General features: G+C 45.7%; 1 protein-coding gene and 1 long non-coding RNA gene across 3 annotated transcripts in view; one reads left to right on the top strand and one right to left on the bottom strand.

Annotated features, from left to right (window-relative positions):
• Nucleotides 1-543, bottom strand: part of TMEM86A (transmembrane protein 86A) — a 29,296-nt gene extending 28,753 nt beyond the window's left edge. The window contains exon 1 of the mRNA XM_034061641.1: nt 492-543. Coding sequence (XP_033917532.1) covers nt 492-512 — 21 coding nt within the window. The 5' untranslated portion in view covers nt 513-543. The remainder of the gene's footprint in view (nt 1-491) is intronic.
• LOC115947179 (uncharacterized) lies at nt 288-18,784 on the top strand. Of its 2 annotated transcripts, XR_004549539.1 has the most exons (4): nt 288-383; nt 7,570-7,755; nt 13,895-13,995; nt 18,404-18,784. It is a non-coding gene; the product is annotated as an uncharacterized lncRNA (long non-coding RNA). The 2 variants fall into 2 exon arrangements; XR_004549538.1 differs by lacking the exon at nt 13,895-13,995.
• Nucleotides 18,785-23,878: the final 5,094 nt, after the last annotated feature.

Below are 23,878 nucleotides of genomic sequence, written 5' to 3'. Positions count from 1 at the left end.
GTGGGAGGTCACGCAGCCCATGGAAAGGTCTGCCCAGCGCGGTGGCCGGCACAAGCCTCGGCCTCAGCCGTCACCTGAAGCGCAAAAGCCACCTCCGGATGGTGAGGCGGAGGTGCCTGCAGGGCAGGGCAGGGCAGGGCAGGGAGGTCTTCCAGCGGGAGGATGCTCCCTGGGGCAAACCCCGTTCCGTGTGCGGCAGATGCGTTACGGTTTCGGTACACACAGACGGGGAGGAGCGGGCGGGCAGGGGCGGGGACGCGCACCGCTGGAGCAACAGCTGCCGGCGCCCGACCAGGGAGGGGGCTGCCCCACAGCCGGGGCTCGGCGGCGGCAGCCGGCAGCGCAGCACCCACCGGCCTCGGGGGCGGCGCCGCGGGGACCGGGTAGGGGACAGCGGCGAGGACGGAGGAGGGAAGGGGATAACACCCGGGGAGGCCGTGGGACGGGAAGCGGGTCCCGCTCCCTCCAGCCGCCGCGCGGCCCGCACTCACCACGGTGACGGGGGACACCATGGCGGGGCGCGGTGCTGGTGGTACTGGTGGTGCTGGTGGTGCTGACGGTGCTGACGGTGCTGACGGTGCTGACGGTGCTGACGGTCGCGGTGTTACCGGTGCCCGCTCGCTGCCCGCCGGGGCGCTTTTTTAGGCAGCTGTGACGTCACTGGAGAGGGGGCCCCCGCGGCGAATGCGTTGAGGGGAGCGCGAGGGGGCGGCCCCGGCTCCGCCCCCCCCGGGCCCGCTCGGCCTCCGCCTCAGCGGCGCTGCCCGCTCCTGGCGCGGCGCTCGCCGGGCAGCCGGCAGCGGCGGGGTCCTCGGGCACGGCCCCGCCCCGGGGGTGGCTGCAGCCGCGGCCTGCGGCTGTGCCGTGAGGAGGCGGTGGGGGTGCGGCAGCCCTGGGGAGCTGGGCCCTGAGGGAAGCGCAGGGCTCCCTCCCGGCACCGCCCGCTGCCCGCTGTGGTGTAGCTCCCTGCTCCGGCCGCTCGCTCCTGGCAGGCACAAGCGGCTGCTCGTTCGGCCGCCCCGCACGCCGAGGGGTGCCAGCGGCCGCGGGTGACACCCGTCCGTCGGTAAACGCTGCGCAGCGGCAGCGCTTCGGAGGGTCGAGGACATCCCGGGCACGGCAGGTCCTCCCCGTCGGGCAGGACCATGCACGAGGCAGGACTGCATACCCCATTCCCCTCGGGCTGTCTCAGGTCCTTCCCGTCCCGGCGTCCTTCTCCAGCACTTCTGCCTGTGCCCGCATATCCCAGCCCCAGCCTTTCTCCTCCCTTGCCTTCCGGCTGCTTCCTGCCCCCACTCTTCTCTTTCTTCCCGTCTTTTCACATCCCTGTTTCTTGCACAGACCCCTTTGGCCTTTCACGCTTTCTGCTCCACCTTGACTTCTCACCACCCACCATTTCCCCATCTTTCCTTTTCTAGGGGCTTCTCTCAGTTCACAGTTGCCGCTTCCCACTGCCCCATCTTAAGACCTGCAGGTGCTTGGCAGACCCTTTCCCCTCAGAGCTGCCCATGGTTTCCAGCCCCCTCCTTGCTCCCAGCAGCTGATGATGGTCCCTGTGCCCCCCCCAGGAGCAGGTTCCTCCCAGCTCACCTCCCCATCCCCATCCTTCTGCCAAGGTCATCCAGAGGCTGAGGAAATGTTAGTGCTGGCACAAAGACAGGGCGAGGAACGTGTAATGTGAGATACTAGAGAGTGGGACACAGAAGCTCAGGCTTATTAAAGTGACCCTAGGACTACCTGTGCTAGTCTGTTTGTACTTGAGGATTAATACTTAAGGATGCAGGAAGCTGCTTGACATGTAATACAATCCTGCTCAAAGGTTTCACTTTGTAACAAAGCAAACAGGTACTTAAATAGTACATGATTAAGTAATCTGCTATTTGCAGTCTGAGCAGAAGTCATGTTCAGTATTTATCACAAGGGAACATTTTCTTCTATAAAGTAAAAAAAAAGTAATAAAAGCTGTGCAGCTCTTTGCAGTGTCTGTGCAGTACATCGATATCCTATTTCCGAGGACAGAATGTATACAAACAACTGCCCCAAGACTCACAGGGGCATCCTGATTTGTATCAATAGAGATGTGTGAATAGAGGGCAGCGTTTGACCAGTCACCTTCCAATGGGACTGAGGTGGACACTGAAGCTTGTGACTCCTTACCAATCTGAGGGGATTTCTACCCAAACAAAAGAAACTATAGATCTGTGGTATCAGGTTAGAGAGGCATTCAGTGAAATCTATGGCAAGTAAACCTCGAGCAGATCAAAGCAAACTGTTCTCTGTACAGCAAAGACCTGCGTGGCCACAGAGAGGGGTTTGAGTGCTGTTCTTACAGTTTCAGTTCAAACAGTTCATAGGCAGTAACAGTTCCCTTAAGCAAGAAGAGAAGGATAAGCTTGCCCTTTCAGGGTAAGCCAGGTGAACTACAGAATGGGAAGAGATTCCACAGCTTTTCACAAAAGAGGCGTTGCCCTGCTGAAATCAAGGTGGATGGTCACTAGCAGAAGCAGCACAAGGAAACAGGGGTATTTGGATGTCCAAGGGTGCAGTTAATTTGATACCATACAGGGTTTTCAGAAGGACCAATGGAATCTCAGTATTTGGGTTCCTAGTTGCTTTTGAAAATCCTTCTGGGAGTTGGATTATGTCTTGCATTTAAATACCTAAAAAAACCCAAACCCAAAACCTGCTCCTTGGTCCTCAACTAAACTCTTCCTCTGCTAATTCTGCTCTTTATTTAAGAGACTAGACAAGCAGTGCAATGGGTAGGGGCGTGTTTGCACTTGTGTAATGTCTTGTGCTGCTCCAGAAGTGGGAGATGATCTTAGGATGGATGCAGCTTCGCATTTGCTCTTTTTTTCTAAGGCAGTTTCTGTCTTCCCTGGTTACCACCTGAAGCTTCCCTTGGTCTTGCAAATGAGGTATTTCTGTGTCATTGATGCAAGCATTCAAATTATGTTAACACTGGGGTGGATTTTCATGCTATGTTATTAGCTCAAAGAAACCTACCAGAAGTGAAACTGTGTGCATGTCCTGACTTTTCCTTCTCAAACAAACATGGGGAAACTCAGTCTCAATAGTTTTGTTTGGCAGGGGCTGACCATTTCTGACTTCCAGACAGTTCCTTCCACAAACCTTTTTAAAACAGAGATTCAGAAGTCCTTATAGTAAACAGGGTATTTGCATGTAATAAGGAGACGGCTTCTATAACAAAGATTTCGCAAGCTGAATATAAGCTGAAAATTGTTGTTGTTGTTGTTTATTTAATACTAGATTTAATTGCATGTGACTCACAATATTATTCATGGGATTATGTCAGTTTTCCCACTATCAAAACAAGTGCTACATCAACAATAAGTAATTCCTTGTGAGGGACACCTGGGAGGATAAATTAGGAATTTGGATAAAGCAGAAATATTTTGCAGTTTATCTAAATCCAAGCTCATCTAGTCCAGATCCTGACACAAATCCATTCCCACGGTACAAACTCCAAGCAATAGATGAGGCAAACGAAGGGAATACAGAATCGATGGCTTCGTAACACAGCCAAATTTGCCTTGGTATGTGCATGCCACACTTCTGGTGGAGTTTTTTTGCTGGTAGTGTTGCAGTCTCCTGTTCTGACTAGTGCAGGCAAGAGAGATCTCATGGCTCATCACAACATTTTATTCTGTATCAACTGCAGGGATTTAACAAAAAATATAAAATAGTTCTAATTTGGGATGTGTGGTATTTTTAGCTGGCTATCAGTAGGCAAACAGAGCAGTAATTACTTGAGCATAAACTTATGGGGGTGGGATATAGCAAAGCAGAGCATTAAGTACTTTTGTGTGTGTTTGTGCTTGAGAATGCTTCTGCTGGGCCACGTTTGTGGTGTGCAGGGGAAAAAAAAAGAAGTCAAGAGAAGTCCCATCTTCAGCAAGGCTGCTCCACTGCCATTTTTTCCTGGAAGGATCCCATGTTGTTCGGTCTAGTGCAGTAGCTCCATGACTCAGGTGCGCATAGGATTTCTGTTCAGAATTAACTGCTGTACCGTTCACTAATAGCTTGACCCTTTTTCTGCCTGTCTCTGTATTTTTTTCCCACTGTTTTATTCTCCTGTTGGATAAATGTCAGCCCGTGGACCCCACCAGTCCCTAGCTGGGACCCCCACCCAAGCCCACTCTGTCAGGAAGTATCAGAACTCTTGTTAAATGCAGTTCAAACACACACAGAAAAGACAGACTCTTCTTTGCAGTGAAGGGTCTGTGGATATTTGCATGACATAGAATAAATGTGTGTGTATAGGAACATGCTGGGACAACTATAGAGCTCTCTGTTTTCCAGCTGTTTCTTATTCAGGGAGGTTGTCCTACCTCCTGCAATTGCTGGAAAAGCAGCAAAACATTTCTCACATTCAGGTGCTTCTGGAATGAGGCAGGTCCCATCTGCTGGAATGGGCTTTGCCAACAGGCCATGGAGCACATGCTTTATTTTGCACTTTCAGAGTTACTATTAATATAAAAGTGCCTGGAATTAAACTACTGAGGAGCCAGAAACAAGTGTGTCACTAAGTGCTGGAAAAGTTTCATTTGAGACTTACCCATGTGAGATGCTCCTGAGCCATCTCCTTGCTGGCTGCTTCAGAGCACAGTGCACCCAGATCCTAGGATGGCAGTGTCCCTGTCAGCCACTGCAGGATACATCAGATGTGGCTTTCTGGTTTGTGATATCCAGCTCTATTTAAGCCCATTTGTGATTTGCATACTAGACATAGTGCTAGTTCCTGAAACTTCTCATGTCAAGTAATCTGGTGTTTGTTCCCCTGTACATGAGTACATTTCCTTTCTACACAGATTTATTTCCTGTCCTTCAAGAACTGCCAGCTCTGTCCAGCTTCTTTGTCCCTGATGGGCTATTTCCCATCCACTAATTCCTTAAACAAATGGAATTTTGCTCTCCTAAAATTCAAGGTCCTGACTCTTCATTTGGCCCATAACCCTCAAGATTGTGGATTTTACCACGGTGTGAACACCTCAGCCAGGCTGCCACCCCTCTTGTAATCTTTAATCAGTTAATCTGTGTTGGTAAGAAGTAGGTCTAGAAACATTTCTAATATTCCTCCTCTGGTCAGGCTGTCTGTTACCTGGGCCTGGTTTCATCAATGTCCACATGAGAAGGGATTTTGTGTCAAAGTAGTTGAGCAGTTTATTGGTGAATAGAATTCAGCCACTGGCTCTTGGCAAAAAGAAAAAGGTGGTGGTGGATTTCTCATGCCCTGACATTGCAAAAGAGATGCACATTGGCCATCTGCAGTCCACTGTCATTTTAGAAAGCATGTGCCTAATGTTCGCATTCGCAGGATATGGTGTTTTGTGGTTAAACCATTTAGGAGACTGGGGCACACAGTTTGGAATGCTCATTGCTCACCTCCAAGACAAATTTCTGGATTAATTACTTATCCTCAACATACTACAAGAGTCTCCTGGGTCACTTACAGCTTGCTGTGCTGCTCTTCCAGGAGACAACAGGGTGACTGGAGTGCCCCGGGCCGATCAGAGCATGTGAGTGCAATGTTTCCTGTAGCTGAAGTAGGAATGCTTTGTCAGCAGGCTCCCCTGCTCAGGGGCCCACAGTGAACACAAGGTTTCCTCTGTCAGCTTGGCCCCTAGGTTTTACTCATAAGCTCTCAACCTGTCCATTGCTATGTTTCAAAGACAGTTCTGTGCAATCAACCCATTTTTTTACATGGAGGGCAAACCCCTGCCCCTTCATCCTTGCCTGTCCATCCTGAAGGGTTTATAGCCATTGACTGCAGAGCTCCAGTTGTGTGACTGGTCCCACCACGTTCCAGTGACAGCAGTTGACAGCAATTAGATCATAGCTTTCTAGCTGCACAATGGGTTCCAACTCCTCCTGTTTGTTCCCAAAAAAATGTTTCCTATCATCTTTGCACTGCCCCTTTAAAGCTATTGCTTGTAGCATGTAACAAGTTAAAAGCAGTTGAGAAGGGTTCAACAAAAGCTCTTCAATAAAGTTAAAAATCCAGAAAAGCCTACCTCAAATAAAAATTCTGATATGGTTACAGTTTCTGTTCCTCATTCAGATACCCCATTTCCCAAATTGGAATCCCACCAAAAAGAGCTCTGATTTATCTAGTGATCAATTCATGTGTGATTAGTGATATACTTCTGTACAGCCAGGAGGTGATTATAGGGGGAGAGTTACAACATGCACATAAAAAAAAAAGAAAGAGGTGAAGGCTCATCCTGGGAAACATCAAGGGATTATCTGTGGGGAAAGAACATGACACAATTAAATAGTTATATTACAAAACAGAATATAGGTAGGGCAAATACTGTAATGTTGATTTTCATTAAAGCAATCTAATGGAGCATCTGGCAGAATAACTATACTCATGATAGAATCATAGAATGGTTTGGGTTGGAAAGGACCTTCAGATCATCTAGTTCCAACCCCCCTGCCATGGGCAGGGACACCTCACACTAAACCAGGTCACCCAAGGCTCTTTGAGGAAGAAGAGGGAGAGGATCCTACCCCAACCCAGCACTAAGTGCCAGTTGCTGGTGGATAAGACCAACTTCTGGTAGCATTTCAGGTTTTGGTGGGCTTACACCATCATGAATACATGGTGTCACACGGGATGAGGGCCAGCCAGAAGGTGGGAGGGGAGCAAGGAAGTGGCCTGGAAAAGGTTAATGGTGATCATTAGATGCATAGTAACCTTTTGTTCATCTTAGGTGTTCAAAGGTGACTGGCAGCTTTCGGTGGATGGTCTAGCTACCTGAAGTACCTATATTTAGAGAGCATTTTCAGAAGTTCTGCTCTGTTATCCAGTATTTTCCAGTGGTCCTCTAAAAATTGCAGTATCTAAAGTCAGTTATGACTTCAAGGCCTTGTCTGTGAGCAGCAGGTATTTTCTGACCTACCCTAAAATCAGTCTGAGTCACTAATGAGTTCAGATAAAGTTTTTTACCACTATGTTTATTTAAAGCCAGTCACTGTTATATTTCCCAAAGGAAAACACTGCCAGTACTGTCAGCAAGCAATACATTGATTTTAAATCAGCAAGACTTCCATTGATCTTAGCAGCTATTTATTGCACTTGTTCCCAGCAGCCACTTTCTAATGGAATTTTAACAGTTCAGTAGGGCCACTTGAAGGTCTCAAAGAAGCAAGGGAAAAATTCATCTCTTTCAGGAAAAACCTCCCTGAGATGGTGTCTTCGCTCACAGCCATAAGATAGTGAGAGTGGTGCACTTCTTGAGTTTTGTTGAATCCTAAGGATTCATTTTCAAGACATACGTAGTTCTTACCTTATTCAGCTTGTCCTGGCAATATATACATAGTTTCCCCTCTGTCTCATTAAATCCCTGCACTGCTGTTTGCTGGGGGCTGGGAATATACAAAGCAAGTATTTGTAGCCTCTTGGCCTCTTCTGGGTTCCACAGGAGTTAGCTGCTGTTGCTTCAGGATAGCCAAGCCCTTAGACTGGCACAGTACATCTGCCCTTGCATTAGAAATAATATTGTAAGAACTGGTCTGAATATGGCTCTGCTTTCTTTCCTGTAGATCATGGCCTTTTACATCTGAGTTAAAATCTTGCACCAGAAGGACAACTTTTTGTTTGGGTATTCCACTTCCAGTGGCTTAAAGAGAAACAACATGACAAGCATTCTCCTATGACAAAAACTACGACTGCTACCAATCTGACCCTGTTTTCTTGCGTGTGATCTCAGCTTTGAAAGTGTTGCACAGGTATGCAGGCAACAAAGAAAAGAAGTGGAAAGGGAACAATGAATGTAAAGTATTTAAGAGAAATGTAGTTTATGGTAAAATTGAAAGGGATAGCGCTTGGGCTGGGCTGGAGGAGGTGGCCAGTGTACTCTGAGTTGGACTGGTGACCTGCCTTCGGTGTTAGAAGAGCAATGGCCAGCTTCATGCCGTGGCTCCTTTCTGTTTCGAAACCGCTACAGGCAGTACTGTTGGGGCCATTACATCTCTGTGCTGCTCAGGCAGGTGTCCTTACACCCGTCTGGTTGGCCGGGTTTGCTGAAAAGCAGTGTGCACACCAAACGGCACCACAGGACACAGAGACTCTCCTCAATGTACATGGTCTCAGGTGTTCCTGGGGAACAATGTGAATGCCAAACCTACGGAAAGGGTTCATGAGGTCTATACAAATAGCACAACCACACTTCTCTTCTTACACATGCGTAATGTACATTACATAGAATCATAGAATAGTTAGGGTTGGAAAGGACCTCAAGATCATCCAGTTCCAGCCCCCTGCCATCGGCAGGGACACCTCACACTAAACCATATCACCCAAGGCTTCATCCAACCTGGTCCTGAACACTGCCAGGGATGGAGCATTCACAACTTCCTTGGGCAACCCATTCCAGTACCTCACCACCCTCACAGTAAAGAATTTCTTCCTTGTATCCAATCTAAACTTCTGCTGTTTAAGTTTCAACCCAATACCCCTTGTCCTGTCACTACAGTCCCTAATGAAGAGTCCCTCACCAGCATCCGTGTAGTCCCCTTCAGATACTGGAAGGCTGCTATGAGGTCTCCACGCAGCCTTCTCTTTATGAGGCTGAACAGCCCCAACTTTCTCAGCCTGTCTTCATATGGGAGGTGCTTCAGTCCCTGATCATCCTCATGGCCTTCTCTGGACTTGTTCCAACAGTTCCATGTCCTTTTTATGTTGAGGACACCAGAACTGCACACAATACTGCAAACTACAAGTAACATAAACACTTGACGAGCACCTGTAATTTTAGCTGAGATGACTTGTGTGTTGTGTTGTATTTCTTTGCATACTATAGACTGCAACATAATCTAGGAGATCATGAATGATGAGGGCAAACTCACACTTTGACTAAGTGGTGGTGTCCATCACTTGCAAACCTTCACCACCTTGAGCAGAATCCAGTGGATGTTCTGAGCCACTCTGGCACTCTTCTTGTGACTTCTGGCGAGGACCAGAAAAATAATATGATTTTATTAGATTTCTGAGCTCCTTTTGGGGGGTCTGGTTTATATGCATGGGTGGAAGTATGCAATATGACAGACAGCAAGAGGGAAGGTGGGAGGCAGCCTGTTCTAGTATATAAGAATTAAATGGAACCTGGGTTTTCAGCCAGGCTCCTTTACTGACCCACCAGATGATCATGGGCACACTATATTTTTCACACCAGTCTACATCATAAAACAATGGTTGAGAGCTGTCTTCAAATCTGTCTTTTCCCTTTATAGCAAACTGAGCGTGAATACAGCTAAACCCAGATAAAGCATATTCCTCTTTTTGGAACTACTTGTTTCACCTATGATTAAGCAAAGCTGTAGTGCTCAGGGGTACAGCCCACAGGCAGCTCAAAGCCTGGCTGGTGGGCAGGGGAGGCGTTTGAAGCAGGGCTCTGCTGTGAGCACAGCAGGGGCTGTGGGCAGCTGCTCTGGCTGCACTGCTCTGTTTCTGGCTAGTACCCGGCCGTGGCTCTTTGGACCTTCACAATGGTGCCACAGTTCCCTGTCACTATGGAAACTGATTCTTGAAAAGGGACTAGTTTTAAAAAAGTGAATTGAAACCAAACTTTGTCCTTTGTCCCTGGCTCTGGGGTTCCCCTGGGAACAGGAGAAGGCTCCTGGAGCCCAGCCTGCCTCCTCAAAACCCAGACACAGGTTCCTCTTCGGGAGAGAGCCACAGATGAATCAGCAGCTCATTTTTCCACAGATATGGGCAAAAACCATGAGAGCTGTTAAGTCAGCAGGAAAGAAAGACCCCAAAATAGCTGAGAAACCAACACCACTGTCAAAGCAAGGTAGTGCCTGTCCCTCCTGCCATGACACAGCCCACCAGGGACAGCCCCAGGGCATGCAATGAAATAGTGTACAGCTCACACAGGTTAACCTGGGAGTGTTAAACAGCTTCAGGAGATGTTTCTTTAAATTGCTCTGTTCTCTACGGGCTTTGCAAAGCTGAGATATGGGAGCAAGTAGTACTGTGCAGTTATTAAAGGAACAGGATAACAGTAGGGGGGCTTTCCCCTGGGTATGGGCTCAGCATACCTGACTGCCTGGCATTTTACAGTCTAATTCAATCCCATCAGAAATACAAGGTAACCAAAAGGGTTTTCCTTTCCATGTGTGGGCTATAAAAAGGTCCTTATTGAAAATGGCTTTGTCTCGGAGCCTACAGTTCAGACTTAGCTGCGTTCATAATGCTCTGGGTAGGTCATGCTTGGCTCCAGGGAGCCAGCCACAGGAAAAGAAACCCAGCATCTTAGGCCTCACTGCAAAAATCACACAAGCGACCTGCATGTGGGTGCTGGTCCCACATGGCGGCACAGCCCTCATTTTTGTGGTCAGTACAATCACTGCCCAGCATTAGAGAATCACACCTGAATTGTAACACTAACACTGTCACCTGGGAGTCACAAAGCACTTGCAGCCTGTATTTTCAGCCTTTGAGGTATTGCTGGAACATAGAAGCCCTTTGCAGAGGCTCAGTGACAACAGACAAGCACCTCAGTCCATGCCATTCCTGCTCCTTTCCTTCATGTCATAACTGCACATGTAGCTCTCTGGGGGGCTCTGCTGAATACAAAACTTCCTGGAGAAGCCCAGGAGGGGGCAATGAGCAGCCTGAGGGGGAGAAAGGAGCAAGAGGTTGTGAGCTTTGGCACTAGAGGAGATCCTCACATAACTTTCTGGGACGAGTTCAGGAAGCCCTTCACAGAGCAATACCCCACTTAGAGACACACTTAGAGACACCTAACCTTACCCCTACAGACACCTAATCAGAAGGTGCCAGGGACCAGGATGTGAATCAGAGTGATTCATTTCCATATACTATTGTGAGAAGGAAGTGAAGACTCCCCTAGGGAAGACCCAGTGAGCAAGCCAAGTAATTACAAAGCGCTGGAAGGACAAGGCACAGTATTTCCTTCTCCCTCTGAAATTCCAGCACCCAAACCCCACTCCCTTATCATGTCCTGAAACAATAAATTCATGTTTAGGACAAAGAAGTGGGGGAATAGAAATGTCACAGCTCCATACAGTACTGACCCAGTAAAACCAGTAGAAGTAGAAGCAGGGCTTGTTTTTTTCCAACAAACTTAATGTTGCTCAACTATCATGTGGCCATGCTGGATTGCTTGGACCTCTCAAGCCTTTCCACCATCCCTTCCCACTTACTGTGTCAGCATCTTGCCATGAAGCCCACAGCTCTGCAAAGAACCTGCAAGAAGCCTGGAGAGAATCATGAGTCCATGTGGGAAGATTCCATTGCAATGAGGCTCCTGCAGAGTTATGGTGCAGAGCTTGCTCCAGAGCACAGAGTTGATTCCCAGCCCAAGTGTTGGAGGCTGACCCTTGTCGAAGGCCAACACACCATCTCCAGGGCAGGTGGGAACCTGTAGGGTGCAGTCGGGAACTGCTGGAAAGGACAAAGTCAGTGATGGAAAGGGCTTTCTGAGCCCCAGGTACCCCCAGGAACCCATGGACCTAAGGCATGAGCCAGCAGCTGCCACCCCATGTAAGGGAACCTTTGCAGGCCTCTTCTGCTCACGTTTATTTTTGGTCTGTTTTGCTTTCTGTCCCTTAGGGCTTTGTCTGTTCTGGGCATGCAGTCAGGCCTGGGGCACTTTGCCAGCAGTGCGGTTCAGCATTGCTGGTCACACCGCGCTCCAGCCTGGGAACTTCTGCTCCCAGTGTGGTTGCTCCAGTCTCTTCCAGCCAGAGCTACATGGTGGCAGTTTTCAACAAGCAAATGCAGACTGACCTGCACCCATGTAGCCTTTGTGGTGATGCTCATTGCTCATCCTATTCAGAAGCATGTTTGGAAAAGAGAAGCAAGGCAGGATCCACATTCAGCTCTCCTCAGAGGCTACCAGTCTGCCAACATATCAGGAAAGGAGAGACTAGAGAATAGCTTAGGATAGCTACTAGCATTGCCCTTCTACCTGTAATAGCACAGTGTATGAATGTCCTAGATGCAGCGATACACAAACCTGGGAGGAGCTCCTTTTCCAACACTGCTCCTGTGCTTCACCTGTTTTGAATTGCTAAGCTGCAGGGCATAGCCTTGAATTCAGGCCAGCATTCCTTTACCATAAATATCTGTGACAGCAACCTCAAAGACAATGATTTCCCCTGCCACCATTAGTGGGGTTTGTTTTAAACAGTTCAATGTACTACTGAGCCATTAGACTTCAAATTCCCATATCTACCCAGGAAGGACAAATACTGCAAATAGAGGGCATGAATCTCCTGATGGGAAGGAAAGACACTGACTCTGGTATCAGTCCTTTCCACCTGGTGCACCAAGGCTTTACCACAGCTGCCAAGAGCAGAGGGTGAAGCCAGTAGGAGATTTTAGGTTAAGCAGCAATGCAGTAGCACCAGGCTGGCACAACAAGGCTGCTAGGCTGCCTCACCACCCCACCTTCTGAGGCATCAGCTAGAGGAAGGACAGCAAGCTCATGTTTGCCCCCATATAGGCTCTGTCCCAGGACATCAGAATGTGAGGTAATTTGATCTTTATTTTTTGTTCTTGCAAGTATGGAAATATTAAGCTCACTGGGGACTTTCTCAGCTCCTTCAGGGAATGCCTTAAAAATGTCCAAGATTCAGGCATTTGCCTGTGGGCAAAATGCAGAGGAACATCAGAAATAAGGTCAGAAGTAGGCAAAGCTGACATACCTGATGTCTTTGGGAAACAGTTTCAGGCCCCCAAAAAGATAAATATGTGGTTACCAGCGGCTGCCTCTGACCTTCTTACCAGAAGACTGCTTTTTAACAAGCACTTTTCATTTTAGGAAAGAGTAAACCAGTTGCACCTTGCTCACTGGACCATCTGCAATCTGTGTGATTGTTGCCCTTTTGCTTGGTCTGTGGCTCCCTTTTGCAAGACTGAGGTGGTTAAATGAGAATTTTTATTTAGATTATCGAAAATTTTTAGCTAAGGAATAAAAAGTATTTTACAGAGGAGGATCTGGATGATGCCTACTAATTCCTGTCCCTATTATTAACCAGCTGCATGAGGCAAGTCATTTAGAAATCCCTATTTTGGCAGTTGAGAATTAGGCAGCTTTTAGGAACTGAAGTCTAAGGCAATTATTCAGAAAGCACGAAGTCACTGTTATTGATCAGGTGAATAACATCCTTGCAATTACCATCTTCTGTATGTCTGCTAAGCACAAAGCTAGGTTGGCTTTTGCCTAATCTTTCCTCCTTAGGGCAAAAAGAAATGCAAATAGAAGATAATGAAGATTATCTTCTTTGGGAGAAGTCCAAATGAGACTTTAGAAGTCCAAAGTGCTTCTCTGCACTAGTATCAGTATTTTATATCAGATAAATAGTATTTACAAGTTCTGGAGGGTTAGCAGTCATTTGTTTTCCTGAGGTGGAAACAGAAGACAACAATGTGGTTTTGCTGTGAAGTGAATGTGCTGAGAGCAGCTCATGTGTCTGTCCAGAACTGCTGACTTTAGGGTGCACTGATAAGTGCCTGCTTTCATCTCATGATAATCCATGTGTGTTCATGCCACTGCTGTGAAAAAATACAGCTCTTTTAGTAGTTCAGGATAATGTTGTATTTATGTGAGAGCATGGTATACTTTCCAGCAGGGACAGTGCACTAGCACTGATGTTTTGGTTTGAGTAATTAATGGGAATAAGGATTTGCCTCAACTTGAGCTGGGATTTTTGTTTTCACTACACTCAGTCACAGATGGCTGCTTTTGAGCAGAACTTCTGGGCAGCAGAAGTCCCTTCAGCTCAAGCCTCTCCAAGGCCGGATATTGCAGTGCATGTAATAATGCTGAAAAGTGGAATGGCAAAAGGGTTAGGAGACTTTGAGCCCTGTGAGACATGGATGCATGATCTCTTGCAGAGACTCATCAAGGAAACACTGGAAAGACTTGTTCATTGCTGTCAGTCGCTGAGTCCATAATGGCTGTGGTGCAAGCACGGGATTGACAGAAACACCCAAGAGTAAGCCCTTCCTTTTGGATTAATGTTCTGCCTCCTGTAATCCTGTAGCTCAAGGAAATGATTAGAGAATCTTGTACAGGTACACATGCTGTTGCATCTCAGCAGAACAAGGCATAGGTGGGAGCAGGGAGGAGGACAGACACTGAACCTGCACTTATGTTATCTGCATTTACATCTCAGCTCTGCCACACACCACCCGTTTGTCTCTCACTGTCTCTCTCTTGCTGGGTACGTGAGTGAGGCACAGTGAAACCTGTGTTGTGGCTGGAATTTCAAAGTACTCTTGTGATAAATGTAGTATAGATCTTTACGTTCCAGTGTTGTGCCTACAAGGGTTTGCATTTGTGTATCAGTATCATCAGTTCAATGAAGGCAGCTGAAGTAACAGCAGAAACACACAGTGAAACAGGTGTTCTGCATTTAAACTCCTTGACCTGTGCCTATTAAACCATTTAGTGGAGGTCTGATCTGTAGCCTACTCAATTTAATGCAAGTCTGTGCATTCACCTCCATCAGCCTCAGATCAAGACCAATGAAATCAATTAAAGAAACCATTTTCAGGAAAGAAACAATAAAAAGAAAAGCATTGTACTGGAGGATGCAGAAGAGAATGGCAGCAACAAAGCTCAATCACTCAGAACTGCTTAGAGGCTTTTTTTTTAGTTAGCTATTAAAAATGTTAGTGAAAATGCGGATATGATGGCAAGAAAATGAGATTTTTTGTATAAGGATTATTAGATTAGACACTACATGCTGACTTCTGAATCATTGCATATAATTGACTTTAAAGCAATAAACTGACCAAGACAATGACCAACCTGTTGTTAAGAATAAGGCTGTAAGCAAAGATGTAAAGATGGAACAGCCTTGCTAAGGTACAGGCCCAAGGCACTAATTCCACTGCTTTCGTCTAAGGCAGTGGCTTCAGAAGATACAGTATTTGGCAGCAGTATCAGTTACTGATATTTTCCTTCTCAGCTCCTGGGGTTCCTTCATTTCACCCCTTGCTCCTGCCTGCCCTTGTGCCAGCACAGACCTTGGTACAGCCTTTGCTTGAATCACATGGGGAAATTGATTCCACTTTCAAACTTGAATACACAGAGACAAGCAAACATGTTTTGCTGGGTTATTTTTTAACCCAAATTGCATCCCAGTCTAGCTCAGAGCATGGGCTTCCAAGAGCTGGTGTTGACACTAGCACCAGGATAGCACAAGGTGAGGACAGACAGGGTGGCTTGGATGAGCATGGGGCAGGGGCTGTCAGGGCAGCCCTGAGGCATCAACATTTCAAATCAGCTTCTCCTTCACTAATAGGTCTGAAAAGCTTTCACATGATCCAAAGATCACCAGAAAATTCTTGGTTGTCCATTTGTTTGTTTGTTTTAAGGCAGTCAAATGGTGTTTTTACAGTAACCATTTACTTTAAAAATTGCTTAACCTTGTAGGAAGTGATGGAGTGTTGATTACTCATTCACTGAAATTCAGGAGTCTGAATATAAATTATCCTCACACTCCCATTCCTAGCACGTCATTATTCCAATTAGGAGAGTGTTTAAGGTATTTAAATAATCTCCCATTCAGCTACATGTATGAGAAAATGCATTCACTCAGTACAATAATGCAATTGTGCCTTTACTCTCAGATGGCAAAAGAGGGTTCTTGGGGCCATTGTGAGAAACAGTAACTGAAAAGCAAAGGCAGTTGAACAGATTTGGCATGAGAAAACATAAAATCAAGTAGCAAATGTGAAAAAGCCCCTCCGCATGTGCAGACAGCAGAGAACAAAGCAACTGTGTGAGGTGAGAAACGACATCACTCCATCAGCTAAGGATATACATCAGTTTGAGTTGACTCTTTCAAACTGGCCAAGAGAACAAAGCATGAGTGGACTGATGCTCTTCTGACTTTCACTGATCAAAGCAACTATGCTCAAGCAACTCATTTCAGTACAGATACACTAACGTAAAAGTTATCTATGTGAAAAGAGGCTCAGGCCCAAATGAGTAAGTGCAAAACCTGGCAGTCAGCCCGTTTACTTTGTAACAGCCATAACATTTTTGTGGTGCTGACCTAAAAAAACACATAGTCCCAGCGACCATTATTCACAGCACAGGCACTGGGACCTTTACTGTACAGCCAAAAGAGCAGCAGCAGAGGACGTCTTTAGGCAAAGAGAACAAAACAACATTTTTGCAGTTGTTTATGTATGTTTGCTCTATAAATACTGAGTCAAGATTCCTTCTGGGCCAGTCTGTGGATCCAGTTAATTTGCTTTTCAGTTTCATTTTTGTGACTATAAGTTCAGAGGTGACTTAAGGCTGTCATACACAGCAGCCACAGCTGCTAAAAATAGACCACAACATAATAGATACAAAAGCGTTTAACCACCTCATTTCCCTATACCTCAGGTCTTTGAAGTCCCCATACTTAGGCAGATCTGTGCATTTGAAGGCATGTAAACCTGCTGTGGCTGTGAATTATCATGTCCAGAGTAACACGGGGAAGGAGATGAAAACAGCATATCCAAGAGGCATCCTGAGCTGCTGAATGGACACGTGGCTAAACGTTATCCTGTCCCATAGCAATTGGTGGGGAAATGTTTTCCTTTGGGAAAGCTGTGATTTCAGCCTTTCCAGTGTTGCATGGCATTGATTTCAATTGAAAAGTTATTAAAATAGCAGTCTCTAAAATGATGTGTGATGGGAATCAACACAATGTGATTCTGACGGATCTTTTCTTGCAAAGTCACAAACCTAGAAATAGGTCTTACAAAGCAAACTAAAAATCCTGCCCGTTCCCATAGTGGGCCATGGCCATTTTTATCCTTAAAATTTGCAGGCCATCAGATATCAAACAGCTCTGAAGAAGAGCTAGTAACTCCCTGCTGGGCCAAGGGCCTCAAGCAAGGTCTGCAGTGGGTGCCCTGAGCAGAGAACACTGCATCAGTGCCCTTGGAGCAGTAAGTAGCCTGAGACCTTTCCAGCTGCTTTCCAATGGCAGAATCAATGTTTTACCCACTCCCTGCTGCTCTTCTCTTGGTAACTGAGATCCAGAAGTGGCTGGGATGGGGCAGAAGAGCAGCTACTAAGCCAGGATGTTGGGCCAAGAGGGACAGGACAGCTACAGGAGGTGGGGATAATGCTGGGGGAAGTCAGGGAAGGTCTAAAATAGTGGGAGTAGAGGTGTTTAATTATGCACATGTGTCAAAGTAGACACAGGAGAGGCCAAAGCAGGGCCAGTTAATGGGACCTTCTGCCTCAGAAGCTACTTTCTGATATTGCAACTCAGTGCAGTTCGTGACTGGCAAGCAAAGATCTGAGTGATATTATCCCACCTAATGATGCTATTTATACTGTTCTGCTTGGCATGTTCTCTTTCTCAGACCAAGAAAAAAAGATGCTTTCATAGGAAAAGCGTACAAGGTTTGGTTTTGCACAAGGAGAGGCAACATTTATAAGTTGGAAGGACACCAGTTGGTAGGGTAGGAGTGCAGCAGCAATCTCTGCTATTAATGCTCTCTCCATTTTTTCAAGTGGCGCCTACCTAAAGTAACTTGTCCAACTTCATCAGTAAAATCAGCAGCAGTGCAGGAGGTAGCTATACCCTAACCCTAACCCTAACCCTTGCTCTCTGACAGTTGTCATCTTCTTCTTCATGGGAGGAGAGGTACTAATTTCTTGGTTGATGGAGGGGAGGCAAACAAGGCAACACTGAGAGCCCAAGAGCATGGCAGGACAAATATTATCAGGAAGCCAAGGGTATGCAACTTCAGAAGTGAGCAATGCAGAACCTGTCATCCTCCACCACAGCAGGACTTTGGGGTTTTAGCTGCCTCTATTTAGGGTTTTAATTTTGTATTTAAGGCCTTTAATTCTGTGGTTATGGCAAAAATTTGACATTCATGCAATACTCCTGGTGACCAGCTGAAGGCCTCTTTTCAGCTCCTGTTTCCTGGCACTTTTCTCATCTCTCTTTCTCCATCCCAGCTCCATGTCTTGCTCTGCCAGTCCTCCAATGATCCCACAGGATCTCAGAGCAGCTGCTGACAGGTGGATGGAGATCCCTCACATTTGGTAAAACTATAGCCTTACCTTGATGTGACATATCTGACAAAATATCTCATTCCTCCCAGACAGCCCTTTGCTCCTGTCCGTGTCTCCAGTGGCTGTCACCTAATCCATTCCTGCCATATCACTTCCTGCATGCAGGGGTATTTGTGTGAGACGTGTTTGTAAGACCACATTGTGTGATGTGTTTGTGCTCTGGATTAGTTTAATGGAACCTGCAAGACAGTTTCCCATCTGGTAAACCATGTTTAAACAGTGAAAAACAAATACACTTTCTTATTGCTCCAGTCTGTTTACATCTGGTTGCTTAGCATTGTTCCTATCTGGTGTCCACTTTGCAGGGCTTCAGCAAGATTGCCAAACTGGCCAAAACTCAACAGAAATCAGAAAAAAAAGATGAAAGAAAAGAAGAGAGAGCTAACAGTGACTGATGGGCTGCACACATGGATCCATTTGGCACCTACTCAAACTCCTCACAGCCATTGACTGTGCTCATTACATGCCAGAGTTGTGAATTTGCCCCAGACCCTATCAGCAAAGGTTTGAATGTGTCCCAGCTTGGTTGAAAGAGCTTTTCTCCCCCAGATTTCGGGTAAGCAGATGAATGAGATGTCAGTACCAATGCCATACCTCAGTTTTAGCTCCAGAATCAGATTTCTCTGCCACAAAGCCAGGCTGTAAATTTCCCTTTTATTCCAAATAAAGATAAATCTTTTCCCTAAGTATCCACAGATACTTCTCAAGCAGAGGCTCCCAAATCATAGAGATTTGAATCTAAATGCCAGTAAAACTTTATTTTATCATATTCATTTATACAGTAACGTAAGCATTTATACAGACACATTTTCCTCAAATCTTTCCCCCTACCTTGCGGAAGTGGGTTTAGTGGGTTTTTTATGTGGAAGATTCATGAAGCAGCAAACTTCCTGTAAGCACTCAAACTTGGAAGGAAAGATGCTGCCATTACCGGGGTTTGTTTTCTTTAATATCACAGCAGCTTGTGTATTACATAACAACTGCCAGGAGGTGACATAAAATTTAAGACAACTGGAGTGAGGTAGAGAAAATTGCCTTCTCCTAGAGGTCAGCAAAGAGGAACAGCTCCCACTACCACTGCTGAGCAGTAGGGGAGAGATCTCCCCTGCCCTGTTAAATTGTTCTACTGTGCACATCAGGAGGCTCTGATTGCTTTAGGTTCAAAAAGCATAAATTAGAAGACCCAGTGGCTTGCTCTTTGTGTAGGCTTTGGAAAAATCTGGGGAGTTTACACTGAGCAGCCATGAGGAAGGTCGTCTTTTTTGCACCTGACAGGGTCTTGACAATGATAGGATTTAAACAAGGTATTATTCAGATTACAGAAACCAGTGAGGTCTCCCACTGACAAACTGGTTACCCAATGTGGCCTACCTTGTGAAACACACACTTGGCTCAGAGCTTTACCTCACAAAGGACCTTGAGATTTGACCTCTAATTTGGAACGTGTGACTGTATAAACAACCCATCACGATCAGTCTGCACTGCGCTTGTCACAGAAACTATTCACACAGGAAGGACCTACAGGTAAGTAGCAGGCAGAGGCCATTCTTGTAACACCCTACCCTGGTGATTCTCTGAGGGTAAGAGACCTCCTTACCTTACCACACAGGTGGAGAGGTGCCCAGCTTTATAGCTGGGGCCTTAAGCACTCTGCAGGTCCCTCCATAGGACAGCCTTTGACTTGGATCTTCATATATCTGGGCATGTGGGACAATGCTCAGAAGTCAAGTGTTCCCCTGTTCAAGAGGTACTGTTGCTGCTGGAGTGCAGCATTACTGTTGCATTAGGCAGGAGTCACCATCAGTGTCCTGAGTAATGCTGCCTGTTTATATCATGTTTCAAAATATGCAAACAAATCTGTGGCCTTTGCTCCCAGCAGAAGTGTTGTGTGGATTTGAATGGAGATGAAAAGACTGGCTGGCAGGAAGGGACCTGCAGACCAGCTAAACTATGCACTACTGAGCAGGTAAACCAGGGAGCTTCTTAAGAATGAAATGCCTATGTCAGACACTGCATTTCTCTAGCCCTGGACCCAACAGGGATCAGTATCCTTTGTTCCATTGCTCAAATGTGGCAGCACCTTCAGGAGGAAGTGGCATTTATTAAGTGAATGCTGAGCAGCATCTGCAACATATATGATACTGGTGTCTTGGGTATTATTATTAATATAATAAAATTATTATATAAAAATGTGAATTTTATTATTTACCAGAAAGGAGAGTATCAATTCCCCACCTCTAGTTTGCTAATTATCAGGGAAGAGTTAAAACTGTAACTGCAACCTCAAAATCTGCAGTTACTTGTACCTTGTTGTTGGGTCAGCATTTTGCCTTATAAGGAGCCCTCACATCCTCACCTGTAGGGGAAAGTCCAAATACATATTCAGAAGGTTCTGGGGTAGTTCACCAAAAGGCAGAAGTGCAGAAACACACATAGAGGGGCAGCCTGGGAATACAGGCCAAAAAAAGACACTGCAACATGCTGGAGACCTCTGACTCCCAAGAAGACAGTTCAAGTCTTGACTCGTAACTTTGTAATGTCCCTCCATCATTTGAAACCACAGCTCATCCTTTGAGTGACATGAACTGAATCTTGCTGAATCTATAATTCAGTGCCATGGCTGCGCTGCTTCCTGCAATCCCTCTGATGCTGAAGAAAATTACTTGCCTATTATCTTTACTGCTAAAGCCTGGATTTCCTGTGCAGGGGAAATCTTAATGTAAAAAAGCAGAGAAAATGCTTTAAAGAAGGAGGAGAATGTGCTCAGATTGTAAAGCAGCTGATCTAAAGGCAACAAGACCCTTAGGGAACCCTGGGCCACAATGGTTGACATTTGGAGCAGTAAATGATGGTTTATTTAACTAACTGAACTGAAAACTACCAGGGAATTTATACAAGGGAAACAAAATTAACAAGAGCATTTAGCTAAGACAGACATGAAGGCTAAAACCCCTGTGATTGTGGGAAAGACTGAGATTTTTGCCATCTGTAAGCGGAAGCGGCCTCTGCTTTGTGATTAATCTATAAGACAGATCAGGTGGGCTAGAGATCCCCCCAAGGCTGTTCCTTTTGCTCATCATTACTGCTTCTTGCAGTGTCTGCTGCTTCTCTGCAGTTTTCCTTCTAGCCACAGACCTACCTTGGAGCTTCTGAGCTATAATAGCACTATTCTGCTCCTAAATATGCATGTTTTCTCAAATGCTTCAGTAAAAATACCTTTGAACATACTTGCAAGTTAAAAGGGACCTTTCTGTCCAAATAATGGTCTTGTTTCCAGAGATCTTCTTCACTCTTCTTACCAATATGCCGTAACTGTGATTTTTCACCTTCTGTGGTAGTGAATGATATCTGAGTTTGACTTTGCTAGAAGATCTGCCTACAGATAGCAAGGTGAGTGAAGAAAACCTCTGTAAGTCAGATAACTTTAGTAACAGGAAGGAAATGGAGGGAATGGCACAGCATAAAAGCATTCATTATTTATCAGTTAATACCAAGGGGGAGTAGAGGGGAGGGAGGAAATATCTGTGAGCAGCTTTTGGGTTTCACAAGTGAAATCTGACTTTGCCAGAACCTGGGTGTCTCAAGACAGAGATCCCATAGATGACAGGCTTAATCTATGATCTTCTCCACCATTGCCCAACAGGAACATTCCCACATTCCTGTGGCCCATCTTTCTTTCCTGTGTATCCCTCCCCTTCTCGCTCCATCCCTGCTGAGGGCCAAGGAGTCTGTGTTTTGGAACTGGCATCCATTGTCTCAGTTGCACTTGAGCCCATCCAACAGGGAAAATGGCAGGTAGGTGGTGGCCTTCTGCAGAGATGTCCTGGTTTCAGCTGTAACAGCTGTTTTTTCTCCCTCCTAGCAAGTGATCCCAGCTGCTTGGCTTCCTTACCCTCAGAACCCTGCGTGGCTCTGACTTACCGGCTGGGTTTAAACCACAGCAAGAGCAGTGACCTTAACCTCCTTCTCCAGCCCGCTGGGAGAGCAGAGTTCAATGAACAACAGTCTGGCTGCACTGCTGAAAGCTGTGGCCTTAGGGGTACTAACTTGTTGTTAGGTTTGCTTCCAGCCGCATGGCTCCCAGTCAGCTTCATTGTGCAATCCTACAAATCCTGATGCCAGCACAAATAAGGGATGATGGAAAAGCTAGCAATGCAGGCAGAGGGAGCAGAGGTTTCTTCTGTCAGCAGCTGCGCTGGCTTAGGCCATCCACAAACACTTACGGGATGCCTGCTCCAAGAAAAGCTTGGTGCAACCATGTTGAATGTGGAACCCTGTCTTTCCTGCAGTTCTCACAGATCCTAGCACGGGCTTGCTTCTCCCTGTACTGCACTCTGCTCAGTTTCTGTGTGCTGTGTACTTTTTAGGTATTCACATGGCACTGTCTGAAGGAGAGTGCTTCAAAGGGGAATGAGACTGTTACACCAAATCATCTTCTGCTGAGCACCACCGAATCATCGCAACCTTGGACAACCAATCAACTGACTTTGTGTTATTTATGTTGTTCTAAAGGCTGCATTTCAAAACCTGAAATGTATGGATTGGAAAAACTGACAACAATTCATTCTGCTCAAGCTGTTTAATAACACCACACAGATCTTGTTTGAAAAGCTTGCTTTCAAGGGAGGGAATTTAACCAACTTCCAGATTAACTTCCTCCTCAGTTACAGTGAACAAGAAGTCTTCAAATATTTAGCATCTAATTTACTCTAACAAGTCAAGGAAATAAGTGTTAAAACTCAAACTCCTGCTTGACAGTCTATTTGTAGTTCGTCCTGTGATAATGAGCCAGATTCTTGCCTAGTATAAATGGACAAAAATCCATTTAAGCCATGCAAGAATGTTGATTTATGATAGCTACAAATCTGACCTTTATTTTGGTATTTTATTGTAAGCTCCAATCCTCTTTGCACTGTTCGTTTATTGAAATTGAATTAGATTTACCAAAGTATGCTCTGACAAAATGGATGGCTTTTCCCTTACCTTTTTGTGCCAGGGATAAAATGGTGGTCTATTTCAATGTAGTAGTGTTAATAAGACAGCTTTGTTAAAGGAAAGTTGGAAATCATAGTAACATTCACTACAATGCCACGCATTTTTTATTTCTCAAAGTTCACCAAATTTGTACAATTTGATCCAGAAGTTACAGCATCCTTCCATGAAGTCTGAGATAAACCTGCAGAACAGAGGTTGAAATAAATTTAGCTAACAAGCAATTCCATTAAAGTTTAAATATCTGAAGCCAAAGGATTTGCTGAGAGTATATTGGAATGCACATACCCTCATGTTTGCTTAACTGAAACTACATTTCTCCAAATGACTCTATGTTCTTTATTTCTAAGTCCACAATCTCTGCACTGAGGCACAGACTTACCAGAGATGATAATAAAGAATTTATCTTATTAGTTTTAAATATCACACTTTCTATTTTTGACTATGCCAACTGCAGAGTAAATACAGCCTAGCACTGCAGAGAGCCATGCTGAGAAAACTGCGTGTGAGATTACACTACTGTGACTTGCTCAATATGGGGGCTACACTCAAAAGACAGAGCTTATGTAGGAGGCAGCAGCCTGTTTGCTAAATTCTGTTTCACACAGGTAACATCTGATGATGCTGTTTCCAGTCTGCACTACTGGCTTTTTATTAGCTTCCTGATGAGGTAGTTTGCATTGAATTGCTTACAACCCAGCCACTAGGTAGAGACTTCTCCTCTAACATGACAGTACACCCATAGGGATTTGACAAAGAAACATGAAGTGTGACATGAATGAGGTATG

The sequence above is a fragment of the Melopsittacus undulatus genome, chromosome 4, assembly GCF_012275295.1.
Source record: "Melopsittacus undulatus isolate bMelUnd1 chromosome 4, bMelUnd1.mat.Z, whole genome shotgun sequence".
NCBI lineage: Eukaryota > Metazoa > Chordata > Aves > Psittaciformes > Psittaculidae > Melopsittacus > Melopsittacus undulatus.
The sequence above is the reverse complement of the archived record's forward strand: the minus strand, read 5'-3'. Positions and strand labels throughout refer to the sequence as shown.